Raw genomic sequence first — 18,269 nt, 5'->3', positions numbered from 1 at the left:
CCCCTAACCCTCCCACCCTTCTCTAATTGGAGCAAACTAATGGACAACAACACTTAGGCCTCTACTTCCAGCTTATACATACTATATACATTTTACCCATCTGTGGTCTTTGTGCCTAGTAAGATAGCAAAGTGCTGTAACTCTGTATGGACTGGTTTAACCTTTCTAATCCCTGCCTTGTTAGGCCTGGATGTGGAGACAAGGCTGGGGTTTGAGTGGACACCGCTGATGTGTGCTGTGCACATGGCTCACTATGACATCGCCAAGCTGCTGCTGGACAGAGGGGCCAGCGCTAACTTCAGCAGAGGTAAGAAAGACGTGTCATATTATGTTAGCTGTATTCAATACCATGCCCTAACCAGCACTCAGATGTTGACAACGTCCTGGTGCACTACAGGTGTGATGTGTTGCATTGCAGTTGAACAAAAGTACAGCCTTATTCTAACAAAAGTTAATAGACCTAATTTTGAATCATTCGGCCAGGGAGTTATTTTTGGCACTTCATGGTTTTTCAGGGTTTCATAGACAGGTGTGTGATCTAGAATTTGACTCATTGCTGCCAGACTATTTCACATCTTCCAGTTTATGTAAGTCTCTGCTTGAGGAAGAGACTATCTGCTCTACCCACCTCTGTAGAGACTGAGAGCAATAAAGAGAATGCTCCCGCTGACTACATCAGCCCGTCAGAACTAGGACAGATAGCGGGATACTGAAACAGAACACCCACAATGGACAAGGAAAGGAAGGAATTCTGTGATATCGAAGACAAAAGCCTTGCTTGGTCAGACTTAATCTTCCCGTCCTCTGACGTGCCACTTCAGCTTTCCTTGATGAAGCACACACACACACTGCACTCGAAGCGCGCACCAATTCACACACGGTGATAGTGACCCCCCCCCCACTTCTCACACCTTCTTTCAATTTCCACACGTGTCCCGGCCAAAGACTGGAGAGCGAATTAGAAGCCTCACTACATAGCTCATCTGCCATTACTTAATATCTATGACGTTAAAGAGGAACCGTCGAAAAACATGCTGCTAATCCGCCGGTGTTTTCAGTTTACAGCTTCGACTGTTTCATTCCTCTTGTCTTTCTCTCTATCTCTTGTGGAGAAATGGAATGCATCTGTTGTATTGGTGATCTTGGAAAGGGAGACTGGAGTTTAAGTCATGGATAGACTGGGTACAGTGCTACCACATTTGGATGTTACAGGTGTCTTGGTCTGTGTATGTTATTCCAGTCAGTACATACGACAGGGATGGTTGTGTACAATACTTGTGTGTGTCTGTGTTTACACACACCATGGCGGCGTCTGTTGCCAGAGGCTTTGAAAGGAAACAATTAAACGGGAGAGCGGCGGTCACTTCCTATTTTGTGTTTCTCCAAGAGAGAGAGAAAGAGAGGGGGAGGAATGCAGGAGTGATTGATAAAGCTGGTACACAGAGCGTGGTGCTGTCGTCATAGCACTAGGCCAACCCCAGACTTTTATTTATTTTCCCCGGTCCACTGCAGACGCAAACCGTCAGTCTGGTTGCAACTGCCCTCAATGATTGCTCCCACCTAAAACATACTCCCAGACACGTACACTCCACACACGCACACAGTCAGTCCATGTTGAAACAGGAATTCAGCAGATTGCCATCACTCTCGTGTTCCGAGTCTGAGATGTCAAGACAATGCCACTGAAGTCAACACCACAGTTCCCGAGTTAAGATAAAAGGATATCGATCACATCAACGTTCACAGGGCCAATTTCAAAATTATATTTATTATGCTGCCTCATCCTGCCTGGTGTGATGTCTGGTTTCTTATTATTGTAATGACTATTGATTGCATGTCTAATGTGATGTTTTATCCATTGACATTGGTTTTGTTGGCATTGAATTGTGTCTAGTTAAATGATAGCCATGAGATTATGCATGGACTGCATATTCTGCCCCAGTACTAATGCTCTTTGTGTGTTACATAGACCAGTACTCTGTACTGATGGCTGCATGCACAGCTTCTGCCAGTGAGGACAAGATCGTCCAGTGTGTGGAGCTGCTCTTGTCCAGAAACGCTGATCCCAACACATTCACCAGGTGAGAGACAGTGTATGTGCCTGTCTTTGTCTGTCATGTTTTGAGTATCTCTGTGTGGATTTTCATGTCATTTCATCATAAGACATGGTACATTTTATACTCTGCAGCACAGGGACTGATATGGGCTCCAGAGTGGCACAGCGGTCTAAGGCACTGCATCTCAGTGCAAGAGGCGTCACAACAGTCCATGGTTTGAATCCAGGCTGTATCACATCCGGCCGTGATTGAGAGCCCCATAGGGGCAGAGCACAATTGGCCCAGCGTCGTCTGGGTTTGGCCAGGGTAGGCCGTCATTGTAAATAAGATTTTTTTTCTTAATTGACTTGCCTAGTTAAAAAGGTTAAATTAAAAATGAAACAATATAATATAGCCTCTGATGGCCAAGCTTGTGAAACACTACTACAGTATGTATTTCCTTTTAGCCACAGGACCACACTGTTATGTTGGCATCGCATAATAGACGTGAACAGCAACATGTTATTACATTCTTTAAGGGTTAGAGTTCCCATTCATCCACTGTTTTATTAATTTAGACATGATTTACTGTGATGGAATGTACCAGGACTGAAGCAGTGTTTCCTGTTGCCTGGCACCATGTCTTGACCCTGGCTTTGACCACCTTGTGACATTCTCCTGTACTGTCCAGTGTCCCTGTTCACCACTATACCATTTGGAGTACAGTGTGTGTTTGTCTCAGTACAATGTGTGTTGGTATGCATTTATCTTTTGTGTGGAATGCCCTGTTATGGCATTTGCATGCACACATACCCAGATCCCCTTCAGACAGACAATAAACACTTACAGAGCAGGGGGGGGGGAGAAGGACTAAACAAGAGTAAGAGAAGCCCTCCTCCACACCACCTAAACACACTGTACTGCCTGATGCTGCCCAGACACAGAGGGAGGGAGGGAGAGCAGGCAGGGAGGATTCTGGAACCACTTACACGTTGTCATTATCGCTGGACATTTCTCATGGCAAGTCAAGGAGAAAGCCCGAACTTAGCCTTCTCCCCTCCACCGCCATTGTCCTTCGCCCACCCCTCACAAACTCTCCGCCACCCTTGTCTTATGCCGTTGCCCGTGCCACACACCACCCCATCCCTCCTACACACACACACACACACCGTCCTGAAAGCGAGCGAGAGCAGGCGGTAGGAAATTGATTGTTTCCTCTCCAGACAAAATATTTGAAGAACGGTAACGAGAGACAGAAGGGATGTGGACGAGAAGAAAGGGGGGAAGAATGGAGTTACAACAACAGGAGGAGAAGAAAGAGGATCAGGGGTTCTTGTGGGTAGAGAGCTATGGCCTTTGAGTATTTGACCAGCAATTCACACCAGATGCATTTCTTTCCCTCAGCATCATAAACAAATGAACCTTTAAAGATGGTGTGTTTGTTCAGGAGCAAGATGTGGGGTCCACTCTCTCATCCTACAGCAGGGATCATCAACTACATCATTTTTTTTCTTGAGTGGATGGTCAGGGGGCCGGAACATAATTTCAGATAATTTGTAGACTGCAATTGACTGCAAGAAGCCCAAACACATATAATATTGGACTAAAACACAACCTTTTAAAATCTTGCTTGCATTTATATATAATGCGTGGGAATACTTTGGAACAGATGTCCAAAATACTAATCATTTGGAGCTGAATGCTAGCTAGCATTAAACTTACCTTATAAAAAACAATCAATCATAATCACTAGTTATAACCACTAATCCAGGTTAGCAGGCAATATTAACCAGGGGAAATTGTGTCATTTCTCTTGCGTTCATTGCACGCAGAGTAACGGTATATGCAACAGTTTGGGCTGCCTGGCTCATTGCGAACTCATTTGCCAGAATTTTACCTAATTATGGCATAATATTGAAGGTTGTGCAATGTAACAAGAATATTTAGACTTAGGGTTGCCACACATTTGATAAAATACCGAACGGTTCCGTATTTCACTGAAATAATAAATGTTTGTTTTCGAAATTATAGTTTCCGGATTTGAGCATATTAATGACCTAAGGCTCGTATTTCTGTGTGTTATTATGTTATAATTTAGTCTGATTTGACAGAGCAGTCTGACTGAGCAGCTTTCGTCCGTTTTGCCAGCAGCTCTTCGCAAGCACAGCGCTGTTTATGACTTCAAGCCTATCAGCCTAATGGCTGGTGTAACCAATGTGAAATGGCTAGCTAGTTAGCTGGGTGCGCGCTAATAGCGTTTCAAACGTCACTCGCTCTGAGACTTGGAGTAGTTGTTCCCATTGCTCTGCAAGGGCTGCGGTTTTTGTGGAGCGATGGGTAACGCTGTTTCGTGGGTGGCTGTTGTCGATGTGTTCCTGTTTCAAGCCCAGGTAGGGACGAGGAGAGGGACGGAAGCTATACTTTTACACTGGCAATACTATAGTGCCTATAAGAACATCCAATAGTCAAAGGTTAATGAAATACAAATGGTATAGAGAGAAATAGTCCTATAAATACTATATTAACTACAACCTAAAAACCTCTTGCCGTGGAATATTGAAGTCTCATGTTAAAAGGAACCACCAACTTTCATATGTTCTGAGCAAGGAACTTAAACGTTAGCTTTTTTACATGGCACACATTTTTACATGGCACATAGTGCATATGGGCACATATTACTTCTCCAACACTTTGTTTTTGCATTATTTTAACCAAATTGAACATGTTTCATTATTTATTTGAGGCTAAATTCATTTCATTGATGTATTATATTATGTTCAAATAAGTGTTCATTCAGTATTGTTGTAATTGTCATTATTACAAATAAATATTTAAAAATCATCCGATTAATCGGTATCGGCTTTTTTGGTCCTCCAATAATCGAGTATCGGTATCGGCGTTGAAAAAACATCAGTCGACCTCTACTGAGTATACCACACATTAGAAACACCTTCCTAATATTGAGTTATACCCCGTTTTGCCCTCAGAACAGCCTCAATTTGTCAGGGCATGGACTCTACAGGGTGTCGAAAGTGTTCCACAGGGATGCTGGCCCATGTTGACTCCAATGCTTCCCACAGTTGTGACAAGTTGGCTGGATGTCATTTGGGTGGTGTACCATTACTGATACACAGGAAACTGTTGAGTGTGAAATATCCTGCAGCGTTAGTTCTTGACACAAACCAGTGCGTCTGGCACCTACTACCATACCCCATTCAAAGGCACTTAAATCTTTTGTTTTTGCCATTCACCCTCAATGGCAGAAATAATACACAATCTCTCAAGCCTTAAAAGTCCTTCTGTAACCTGTCTCCTCCCCTTCGTGTGTGCGCGTGCGTGTGTGACATCAATAGGGGATCATCGGTTTCACCTGGTCAGTCTATAAATGGAAAGAGCAGGTGTTATGATCACATCTCTGGTTTATCCTCTGCGTCCTCTACTGTGTCTGTCCTCTACTGTGTCTGTCCTCTGCGGTGTCTGTCCTCTGCGGTGTCTGTCCTCTGCGGTGTCTGTCCTCTGCGGTGTCTGTCCTCTGCGGTGTCTGTCCTCTGCGGTGTCTGTCCTCTGCGGTGTCTGTCCTCTACGGTGTCTGTCCTCTGCAGTGTCTGTCCTCTGCGGTGTCTGTCCTCTGCGTCCTCTGCGGTGTCTGTCCTCTGCGTCCTCTGCGGTGTCTGTCCTCTACGGTGTCTGTCCTCTGCGTCCTCTGCGGTGTCTGTCCTCTACGGTGTCTGTCCTCTGCGTCCTCTGCGGTGTCTGTCCTCTACGGTGTCTGTCCTCTGCGTCCTCTGCGGTGTCTGTCCTCTACGGTGTCTGTCCTCTGCGGTGTCTGTCCTCTACGGTGTCTGTCCTCTACGGTGTCTGTCCTCTGCGTCCTCTACGGTGTCTGTCCTCTGCGTCCTCTGCGGTGTCTGTCCTCTGCGGTGTCTGTCCTCTGCGTCCTCTACGGTGTCTGTCCTCTGCGTCCTCTACGGTGTCTGTCCTCTGCGTCCTCTGCGGTGTCTGTCCTCTGCGTCCTCTACGGTGTCTGTCCTCTACGGTGTCTGTCCTCTACGGTGTCTGTCCTCTACGGTGTCTGTCCTCTACGGTGTCTGTCCTCCGTCCTCTACGGTGTCTGTCCTCTGCGTCCTCTACGGTGTCTGTCCTCTGCGTCCTCTACGGTGTCTGTCCTCTGCGCCCTCTACGGTGTCTGTCCTCTACGGTGTCTGTCCTCTGCGTCCTCTACGGTGTCTGTCCTCTGCGCCCTCTACGGTGTCTGTCCTCTGCGGTGTCTGTCCTCTGCGGTGTCTGACCTCTGCGGTGTCTGTCCTCTGCGTCCTCTACGGTGTCTGTCCTCTGCGTCCTCTGTGGTGTCTGTCCTCTGCGTCCTCTGCGGTGTCTGTCCTCTACGGTGTCTGTCCTCTGCGTCCTCTGCGGTGTCTGTCCTCTGCGGTGTCTGTCCTCTGCGTCCTCTGCGGTGTCTGTCCTCTGCGTCCTCTGCGGTGTCTGTCCTCTGCGGTGTCTGTCCTCTGCGTCCTCTACGGTGTCTGTCCTCTGCGTCCTCTGCGGTGTCTGTCCTCTACGGTGTCTGTCCTCTACGGTGTCTGTCCTCTGCGTCCTCTACGGTGTCTGTCCTCTGCGTCCTCTGCGGTGTCTGTCCTCTGCGGTGTCTGTCCTCTGCGGTGTCTGTCCTCTGTCCTCTACGGTGTCTGTCCTCTGTCCTGCGGTGTCGTCCTCTGCGGTGTCTGTCCTCTGCGGTGTCTGTCCTCTGCGGTGTCTGTCCTCTGCGGTGTCTGTCCTCTGCGTCCTCTACGGTGTCTGTCCTCTGCGTCCTCTACGGTGTCTGTCCTCTGCGTCCTCTGCGGTGTCTGTCCTCTGCGGTGTCTGTCCTCTGCGTCCTCTGCGGTGTCTGTCCTCTGCGTCCTCTACGGTGTCTGTCCTCTGCGTCCTCTGCGGTGTCTGTCCTCTGCGTCCTCTGCGGTGTCCGTCCTCTACGGTGTCTGTCCTCTGCGGTGTCTGTCCTCTGCGTCCTCTGCGGTGTCTGTCCTCTGCGTCCTCTACGGTGTCTGTCCTCTGGCTTTTGAATAACCGGTGAAAAGTCAAGCATTTTCCTCCAGCCTATAGACCTATCAGTTGGATAAGAGCTGGAAATCAGTTTCAACTGAAACCTTTGAGTAGATAAGGACTGTTTGGGATGCAGGATGAGTAGGCAGCCTGTGTGTGGTGTGGTCATCCTCTCCAGAGGTTATGAACAGGATATGTACTGATGTATAACCTGTCACAATGGTTTCATAGGAAGGGGAGTTTGATCGTTTTATCTGGTATGGTTGTTTTATCTCTCGAGGCCATTGTTCTCAGAGTTGTGACGTCGGAGTTGTGTTTGCTCAAAACCGTCTACGTATCGATTCTCTGCTCATTTGGAACTGGTGATGAAAAACGCATACAGTACAAACACACACCACCCTTCACTCTCTGGCTGCACCCCACCGTGAGCCAATGACCTTGTCACTGGTTTGCCACTGAGACCAATACCTTAGGCCAAACCTGTTTTTCCCGTCTCCTGTGCTCAGAGGAAGGAAAAATGGAATACCTGGAATGTGTTAGGATGATAGATTACTACGCCCTGACTCACCTAGTTCTAGATGTCACCAATACACACAGATTTACAAACTCTCTCTCTCTCACACACACATCCTCCCTCTGTGTCCCTGGGAAACGTCACATATTGTGATGAATGGCCACAGACCATTCCCACACCTCTGGATTGATGCAGTTTCTCACCCTCTGTTCTGTCAGTGTCGGGTGATTTAAAGTTGAATTGTGTCAGTGGTTGACACTTGCCGGTTTGTTGCTCAACAGAATAGGATGGGTAACCAATGGCATGGGCTGCCTCACTCTTTCCCCAAAAATATAGTGTTTTGGGTGTTCCCCAATGTTAGAAGGCAGATTAACAACAACTGACCTAGAGCAGGGTTTCTCAAACTCTGTCCTGCCCCCTGGGTGCACGTTTTGGTTTCTGCCCTAGCACCACACAGCTAATTCAAATAACCAATTCAAGCTTTGATTATTTGAATCAGCTGTGTAGTGCTAGGGCAGAAACCAAAACGTGCACCCAGGGGGGCCCCAGGACAGAGTTTGGGACTGACCTAGAAGACTGCTTGTTTGGGCCAGACAGTGTGGTGAACCACTAAGTAATACAGTACTTTGCAGTAATTGTTTAACTTATTGTAACTTACTATAAGTAGTCTATGTTTTATGTCACCCTAGAGGTGTCAAAGCCAAGCGCTGCTTTGTGGAAAATGTTCTCCCTTACAGCATGTTTCCATAGAGAATGTAACCTGGGCAGGTCTGCTGTAGCTGGTCACTCAAGAGCTGAGGGCTTGGTGTCTGTCTCCCTCCAGTGGTTTCAAGTGTTTTAAAGCTGTTCTACCAATCATTCTTTCATACCTAGAGCGGCAGAAGACATTGAGATTGGGAGAAGAAAAATGTCTTTCTTTAACAACCAAAATTACAAAGTATCTATTCCATTTCATTCCTTGATGTCCAATCAAAAACATATTTGGGCCAATGGGTAAAATAGTGTTAATTGTGTAGATAATCCTATAAGAAAGCCATTGGTCCAAACCTCAGATCTCTCTATTGGAATTTTTAACCTAATAGGATGGCCAGAATTGACTAAATCAATGGAGGCCAGATACAAAGTGCATTCGGAAAGTATTCAGACCCTTTGAATCTTTCCACATTTGTTACACTACAGCCTTTATTCTAAAATTGATGAATTAATTTGTTTCCTCAACCTACACCCAATACCCTATAATTACAAAGCGAAAACCGGTTATTAGAAATGTTTGCAAATTTATAAAAAACATATTTACATAAGTATTCAGACCCTTTACTCAGTACTTTGTTGAAGCATCTTTAGCAGCGATTACAGCTTCGAGTCTTCTTGGGTATGACGCTACAAGCTTGGCACACCTGTACTTGGGAAGTTTCTCCCATTCTTCTCTGCAGAACCTCAAGCTCTATCAGGTTGGATGGGGAGTGTCGCTGCACAGCTATTTAAAATCAAATGTTATTTGTCACACGCGCCGAATACAACAGGTGTAGACCTTATAGTGAAATGCTTAATTACAAGCCCTTAACTGTTAGCAGTTGATGTTACTCTTCAGTAACACAGACCCCAAAGCAGACCAAGGGGAGGAAAATGGGTTTATTCTTATTCAAAGAGGACAAATCATGCAGGGCGGTAGATGGTAGATATTCATGCTCCCCTGTCCTCAGTGATTCTCTCCCCAGAAAAAAAAAACAGGATGTCATTTATAACTTCCCACCCTAGCCTGTGGCTGACCAATTATAAGTCCTTGCAGTACAACTGGGCCAATGGCCAAAAAAAAGTATCCTCTAAACTCAGACAAATTAAAACATAGCACACGTAGCTTTGAGTTCAGGACTGACATTCCTAACAGATTCTAAACAGATGTTGAACTGAAAAACAACGATTTCCATTGATCGTTAATTCTCGTCCTCTCATCCTCTGCGTTGTGTATTTATCTTGGACATATTCTTACTCTCCCTAGACCATTTAAAAAAAAAAATATATTTGCAATGTATATTTCGAAAACAATAGAAAACATGGAAAAATTAAATCATTCACATTAAACACCTTGCATTTCTATAAAACACAAAGGGAATATTTTACTTGCTGTTACAATAAGAAATATATTTCGAACAAAGTTATAGAAAATAAGTATTAACAGGTGTAATGATGATGTCCCTTACGATTCCTACCACCTCCTGTATTAGGAGGAAACTCACACACACACACTATTATCAAGACAATAATATTAAATTGTCCTATTGGCAAGGTAATCATTCACCAAGTCTTTTAAGTGATCATCTCTTCCACACTGGTATCAGTCCCTCATAGATAACTATTATAAATGATGTTCTGACGATAGTGAGGAATTCTTCCGTTCTAATTTTTCTTCCGTTCCACTAGTTGATAAAGACTTCTCTAATGAACACTTCATTGGTGATCTTGTATTGTTTAAGGTACAGTCCTTGGGTCAAGGGATATTGCTTAAGTTTCAGACGGTAGATTCTCATAGCCTGTAACAAAAGAAACAAAAGTGAAAGTAACATATCCTGGTTTCAAGAGAAATTAGTAGTTCACATAGATTTCCCTAAATAAGCAAATCAAATTTTATTTGTCACATACACATGGTTAGCAGATGTTAATGCGAGTGTAGCGAAATGCTTGTGCTTCTAGTTCCGACAATGCAGTATTAACCAATGAGTAATCTAACCTAACAATTCCACAACTACTATACACACAAGTGTAAAGGGATAAAGAATATGTACATAAAGATATATGAATGAGTGATGGTACAGAACGGCATAGGCAAGTTGCAGTAGATGGTATCGAGTACAGTATATACATATGAGATGAGTAATGTAGGGTATGTAAACAAAATGGCATAGTTTAAAGTGGCTAGTGATACCTGTATGACATAAAGATGCAGTAGATATAGAGTACAGTGTATATACATATACATATGAGATGAGTAATGTAGGGTATGGAAACATTATATTAAGTAGCATTGTTTAAAGTGGCTAGTGATACCTTTTTTCCATCCATTTCCATCCATTTCCATTATTAAAGTGGCTGAAGTTGAGTCAGTATGTTGGCAGCATCCACTCAATGTTAGTGGTGGCTGTTTAACAGTCTGATGGCCTTGAGATATAAGCTGTTTTTCAGTCTCTTGGTCCCTGCTTTGATGCACCTGTACTGACCTCGCCTTCTGGATGATAACGCGGTGAACAGGCAGTGGCTCGGGTGGTTGTTGTCCTTGATGATCTTTATGGCCTTCCTGTGACATCGGGTGGTGTAGGTGTCCTGGAGGGCAGGTAGTTTGCCCCCGTGATGCGTTGTGCAGACCTCACTACCCTCTGGAGAGCCTTACGGTTGTGGGCGGAGCAGTTGCCGTACCAGGCGGTGATACAGCCCGACAGGATGCTCTCGATTGTGCATCTGTAGAAGTTTGTGAGTGCTTTTGGTGACAAGCCGAATTTCTTCAGCCTCCTGAGGTTGAAGAGGCGCCTTCTTCACAACGCTGTCTGTGTGGGTGGACCAATTCAGTTTGTCCGTGATGTGTGCCCCAAGAAACTTAACTTACTACCCTCTCCACTACTGTCCTGTCGATGGGGAGGTGCTCCCTCTGCTGTTTCCTGAAGTCCACAATCATCTCCTTTGTTTTGTTGACGTTGAGTGTGAGGTTATTTTCCTGACACCACACTCCGAGGGCCCACACCTCCACCTGGGGGCGGCCCGTCAGGAAGTCCAGTACCCAGTTGCACAGGGCGGGATCGAGTCCCAGGGTCTCGAGCTTGATGACGAGTTTGGAGGGTACTATGTTGTTGAATGCTGAGCTGTAGTTGATGAAAAGCATTCTCACATAGGTATTCCTCTTGTCCAGATGGGTTAGGGCAGTGTGGTTGCGATTGCGTTGTCTGTGGACCTATTGGGATGGTAAGCAATTTGGAGTGGGTCTTGGGTGTCAGGTAGGGTGGAGGTGATATGGTCCTTGACTAGTCTCTCAAAGCACTTCATGATGACGGAGTGCTACGGGGCGGTAGTCGTTTAGCTCAGTTACCTTAGCTTTCTTGGGAACAGGAACAATGGTGGCCCTCTTGAAGCATGTGGGAACAGCTGACTGGGATAAGTTTTGATTGATTGAATATGTCCGTAAACACCAGCCAGCTGGTCAGTGCATGCTCTGAGGACGTGGCAGGGGATGCCGTCTGGGCCTGCAGCCTTGTGAGGGTTAAATGTTTTAGTGAGTCGGCTGCAGTGAAGGAGAGTCCGCCGGTTTTGGTAGCGGGCCGTGTCAGTGGCACTGTATTGTCATCAAAGCGAGCAAAAAAAGTTATTTAGTCTGTCTGGGAGCAAGACACCCTGGTCCGCGACGGGGCTGGTTTTCTTTTTTAATCCGTGATTGACTGTAGACCCTGCCACATACCTCTTGTGTCTGAGCCGTTGAATTGCGACTCATGTCCCGATTTTCATGAAAAAGTTGGACATTTCACCTAGATATCCCTAATATGATCATGACTGCGGTGTACAACATGGAAGCTTATCAGGTTCTGATCATCTTACTATGCTTCTTCACCCGAGATTGGCCCCCAATTGTAATCAATCAGTTCTTTATTCTCCAGGCACTTCTTTGTCATCAAAATGGAAAACCTTACAATGAGTAACATCGTGATTTTCCCTAGACTTTTATTGCTGACCTCCATTATGACAAAAAATGTATAAGAATTTGGCCCTATTTTGGCCCTAATGTGTCTGTTACATTTTAAAAAATTGTTTTACCATCCTGGTACTATGTTATGTCCCCCCTCGGGACTTATCCCCCACACCTCTTTTACTTGTCTGTCTGCTTCCCTTACTGCATTAGTTGTATGCAATAGTTTGTGTCACTCATAGTTTGTGTCACTCATAAAGTGAATGTCTGCTTTTCTCAAATCTAACGTGCCTAGTAGTGACATGGATCGACCTGTGATGACCTCAAACGGTCTCAACCCTGTGGTTTTCTTATGTGTTGCTCGTATACTACATAATACCTTAGGCAATGCTTCCGGTCATGCCATCCCTACTTGAATTGTTCAATGTAGAGTCAAGTTGCAAAATAACATCAAGGCTTAAAATAGGTTGTCCAAACAGCCCTGCATCAATCTTCATTGGACCAATAGAAATTGATAATGGTTTGTTTCATATCTGTCTCCCACCCACTCCTGTCGCTCTCATCTTCTTGCCGGGGTACTGAGGACATACAGTTGATGTCGGAAGTTTACATACATTTAGGTTGGACTCATTAAACCTTGTTTTTCAACCACTCCACAAATTTCGTGTTTAACAAACTATAGTTTTGACAGGTTGGTTAGGAAATCTACTTTGTGCATGACACAAGTAATTTTTCCAACAATTGTTTACAGACAAATTATTTCACTTATAATTCACTGTATCACAATTCCAGTGGGTCAGAAGTTTACATACACTAAGTTGAATGTGCCTTTAAACAGCTTGGAAAATCCCAGAAAATTACGTCATGGCTTTAGAAGCTTCTGATAGGCTAATTTTACATAATTTGAGTCAATTGGAGGTGTACCTGTGGATGTATTTCAAGGCCTACCTTCAAACTCAGTGCCTCTTTGCTTGACATCATGGAGAAATCAAAAGAAATCCGCCTAAAAAAAAACAATTGTAGACCTCCAAGTCTGGTTCATCCTTGGGAGCAATTTCCAAATGCTTGAAGGTACCACGTTCATCTGTACAAACAATAGTACGCAAGTATAAACACCATGGGACCACGCAGTCGTCATACCGCTCAGGAAGGAGACGCGTTCTGTCTCCTAGAGATGAACATGCTTTGGTGTGAAAAGTGCAAATCACTCCCAGAACAACAGCAAAGGACTTTGAGAAGATGCTGGAGGAAATTGGTACAAAAGTATCTATATGCACAGTAAAATGAGTCCTATATCGACATGAAAAGCCACTCGGCAACCTGAAAAGCCACTCGGCAAGGAAGAAGCAACTGCTCAAAAATCGCCATTAAAAAGCCAGACTACGGTTTGCAACTGCACATGGGGACAAAGATCGTACTTTTTGGAGAAATGTCCTCTGGTCTGATGAAGCAAAAATATAACTATTTTGGCCATAATGGCCATCGTCATGTTTGGAGGAAAAAGGGGGAGTCTTGCAAGCTGAAGAATACCATCCCAACCGTGAAGCACAAGGGTGGCAGCATCATGTTGTGGGGTGCTTTGCTGCAGGAGGGACTGGTGCATTTCACAAAATAGATTGCATCATGAGGCAATGTGGATATATTGAAGCAACATCTCAAGACATCAGTCAGGAAGTTAAAGCTTGGTCGCAAATGGATCTTCCAAATGGACAATGACCCCGAGCATACTTCCAAAGTTGTGGCAAAATGGCTTAAGGACAACAAAGTCAAGGTATTGGAGTGGCCATCACAAAGCCCTGACCTCAATCCTATATAACATTTTGTGAGCAGAACTGAAAAAGCATGTGCGAGCAAGGAAGCCTACAAACCTGACTCTGACTTATTGTGGGAAGCTTGTGGAAGGCCGCCCAACACGTTTGACTTAAGTTAATTAGTATTTGTTAGCATTGCCTTTTAAATTATTTGAGTGTGTAAACTTCTGACCCACTGGGAATGTGGTGAAAGAAATAAAAGCTGAAATAAATCATTTTCTCTACTACTATTCTGACATTTCACATTCTTAAAATAAAGTGGTGATCCTAACTGACCTAAGACAGGGAATTTTTACTAGGATAAAATGTCAGGAATTGTGAAAGACTGAGTTTTTAAATGTATTTGGCTAAGGTGTATGTAAACTTTAAAATTCAACTGTATATGTTTTGCATAAGATATGGGCAATGAAGTGACTTCAGCATCCGTATCTACATTTTCCATCTGATTTCATATGTACACCAGCTGAGATGGAACATAAGAGGGGGTCTATAAGTTTCCCTCCACAGCATCCAGCAAACTCTGCTGCTGAGCCGGAGAGAGCTTCTTAAATTTCTCCATCAGCTTTGCGTTGTTGGGGCTGTCTTCATTCCATTTCCCCTTAGACCCTGCTTCTCCGGCCCATTCCTCATAAGAACACATTTTCTTTTCCGACATTCTCGTTGCCAGTGACCAGATATCCTGCAATAATGACATACACCAGGTTTCCCATCTGCTGAACGAATAATGTTGGTTTCACTTGGAACCTGTGTGTCTCTGATACCCACGTCTCGTGGATGCTTCAAAGTATTTGACCATTCATCCAACTGTTTTGGAGATGCTGATTTATGTGTGATTACTGTCACCGGAGGTTTGTCTTTACTACCTTTTACAGCCTGTGTTCGTTCTGGTTGGCCCAAGACATTGTTCATCACTGCTGTCAGAATCTGTTGACTCAATGCCAGGCAATGCTGACCAGATTCTTGAAACCCGATCACCCTTGCGCAACTCAGTGTGAGGGTAGATTGAGGGAACAAAGGGTCCACTTGTTGGAGCCAAGTCTGTTTTTTACAACCCTCTCCTGTAATTGTTGAATCTCTTCTCTCAAGGTTTTTATGTTCACCAAGAGCTTTCAAACTATTCTTATCTCTCTGCAATGTCCTGTCATGATTCTCCAGAAATAATTTCTCATCCTGTTTTCTTACTTTGGCTAGAACAATTAAAGACCATCTTTTTTTTTGTCAACGAGTTAGACATCCTCTGTATTTTTCCCCAAGCTTTTTGAATGTCAGACAGATTCCATATTCCATCTCTGTCAACAATGACGGAATATTTCTTTATCTCTTGCATACACTTCTCTACTTTGAAATTGTTATTCATATCACTCGACAGTGAATGTAAAATATTTTTCATGGTGGGTGATAACCTTCAATCTGGATAATAACACAAAACAAATCTTAAGACTAGAGAAATTTATTGACAAATATTACGAAAACAAGCAACACCCAAACATGACAGAGAGTAAGACATGGGAACAGATTTCAAAACGAAAATGTGATTCTTCTACAGACACAGACAATTTTAATATTTTCACCACCGGGGATGGTAAAGGTCGAAACGGATCTGTTAAAATCGATAAATGACAAACTGGGTATACTTGAATTAGTCAGTAACAATATAAGAGTTGAAGGCAAGTCTCGAGATGAGTGATGAAAAAGCTGCAACATTGGAGAAGGAAACAAACAAGCTAAAAGTGACAGTCAATAAGATTGAAACTGAAGTGAATGAAAACCGTTCTGAGAGAAGCCTTACTTGAAATACAGACTAGAATCATGAGCGAGAATCTGGTACTTACAGGTATCCAACAGAAAGGAGAAGTTCCTGAATCTGTAGTTAGAGTTCCTCCTTACAGTGCTTCAGATTCCACGAGAAGCTATCAACTAAATGTAACTCGAATGTGTACACCTGTTCGGACAGAGGGCAGAGGTATAAACACTCAATCGTTGGCAAATTTGCTTCATTTAAATATAAAATAATGGTTAAAAGCCTGGGTAAAAGACTTGCGGGACCAAAATTGGCATGAATGATCAGTTCCCGAAGGAAATTGCAGAACGGCGTAGAGTTCTGTATCCAATTTTCAAGGAAAATAGATTAAAAGGGAAACGAGTAGCTCTCGTCGTCGATAAACTATATATTGATAACCAGTTGTTCAGAGACACAAAGACTACTCCATGGCTATTTTAAAACGTATTAAGTTCTTATAGATGAGGAAAACAATAACACAATTCTATCCCGGTTATGGATTGTAATAATACAATAAAAAATATAGCTTTTCTATATATCTTCAAATAGAACTAATTGGAACACAAAAGCACTAATTCAACATGGTGAAGATAAAAACTCAGTAAACAGAAGGCACAGTATGTGTGGATGGTGTGGTGTGTTTTTTTAAATGTTTGGGAAAGTGTGGCGTTGAGTGAGAAAGGAAATGGTTGCATATCCCAGAACCAATGTATTGATGTGGGCCGGGGTATGAGAGGGCTTTCGATGTTGTTCAGATGATGGATAGACTTTTATAATGGTCTAATTTATTGTCCTATCATGGAGGAACAGTGTTTTTTTATTTTTTTATTATACATTTAATTTATTTATTGTCCTATAATGGGGAACTACATTTTAAAAATTAAATTGTATATTTTATTTGTTTCTGATCCTATATTGATGGAACGGTCCTCAACCCTATACACCCACCTGAATGACCTAGATACTAAGGAGAAGTCCCAAACTGTTTTATGGGCCTGCTGTAAGCGGTATGTATGCAGTCAAAATGCAGTCAGAGACCTAGAGCAGCACTGCCCCCTTAGATTCTGAGCCTGCTTGGCAGGGTTGGACCTGCAAAGCCAAAGCCCTGTAAAGGGAGAGCATACTATACAAGGAAATTCTCAAAGCTGCTATTGAGAACCTTAACAACCTTCTACCTAGCCGGTGGGGATTCCGGTGGGGTGCCCCCACCCAGGCAGTGGCAGTTCTGGCAACACTAGCTGCAGTAACCCATGGGGAGGGGGTCACACTCGGACATTCAGAGAGGGGGTATATTGTTGTGGCACAAAATCAAAAGTCTGACTGCATGGAGATGCTTGGGAATATGGTCAATACAGGGGACTGTGTTGTGGATGTTTTCAGCTAAAATGTGTACATTTGACCTGCACCATCTAGGATGTGGCAATGGTTAATAAAATCTCTCCATTTCTGCCCATTTTTTTCCCTGCACGGTCTTGCAGGCCTTCTCATACAGCTGCAACTTTATATTCATTTGTAAATCAAGACCTTTCTTGAGTTGGGCTCTGGGATGGTGCAACTGTTGAGAATGTAGCCTATGGTTGTGTGGGAAATGGTTGAGTGTGTGCGTGCGTATCCCACAACTGTTGCGAAGGAGTAAAAGATGTTAGGGACAATATAGGATGATTCACAATAATTGTTTGCTAATATAATAATTGCTTGCAATAATGTACATTTGATAATGGCTTGACTGGTGAGAGGTAAAAATCCTTTGCATAAATTTCCTACATTACTACAAACATTAACTAATTATGGAAATGAAGAAACAGGATTTTTTTAAATATGTATATATTATTATTATATATACACTGCTCAAAAAAAATAAAGGGAACACTTAAACAACACAATGTAACTCCAAGTCAATCACACTTCTGTGAAATCAAACTGTCCACTTAGGAAGCAACACTGATTGACAATAAATTTCACATGCTGTTGTGCAAATGGAATAGACAATAGGTGGAAATTATAGGCAATTAGCAAGACACCCCCAATAAAGGAGTGGTTCTGCAGGTGGTGACCACAGACCACTTCTCAGTTCCTATGCTTCCTTGCTGATGTTTTGGTCACTTTTGAATGCTGGCGGTGCTTTCACTCTAGTGGTAGCATGACGGAGTCTACAACCCACACAAGTGGCTCAGGTAGTGCAGCTCATCCAGGATGGCACATCAATGCGAGCTGTGGCAAAAAGGTTTTCTGTGTCTGTCAGCGTAGTGTCCAGAGCATGGAGGCGCTACCAGGAGACAGGCCAGTACATCAGGAGATGTGGAGGAGGCCGTAGGAGGGCAACAACCCAGCAGCAGGACCGTAGTGCAAGGAGGAGCAGGAAAATGACCTCCAGCAGGCCACAAATGTGCATGTGTCTGCTCAAACAGACAGAAACAGACCC

The 18,269-nt window shown here is 43.9% G+C and overlaps 1 protein-coding gene across 1 annotated transcript in view; it reads left to right on the top strand.

The window, feature by feature from the left end:
* The window catches only part of LOC135509052 (ankyrin repeat, SAM and basic leucine zipper domain-containing protein 1-like), a 40,978-nt gene that overhangs the window by 4,837 nt on the left and 17,872 nt on the right, over positions 1-18,269 (top strand). Inside the window, exons 3-4 of the mRNA XM_064929361.1 lie at positions 185-307; positions 1,970-2,081. Of these exons, the coding sequence (XP_064785433.1) occupies positions 185-307; positions 1,970-2,081 (235 nt within the window). The remainder of the gene's footprint in view (positions 1-184; positions 308-1,969; positions 2,082-18,269) is intronic.

The sequence above is a fragment of the Oncorhynchus masou genome, chromosome 22, assembly GCF_036934945.1.
Source record: "Oncorhynchus masou masou isolate Uvic2021 chromosome 22, UVic_Omas_1.1, whole genome shotgun sequence".
NCBI lineage: Eukaryota > Metazoa > Chordata > Actinopteri > Salmoniformes > Salmonidae > Oncorhynchus > Oncorhynchus masou.
The sequence above is the reverse complement of the archived record's forward strand: the minus strand, read 5'-3'. Positions and strand labels throughout refer to the sequence as shown.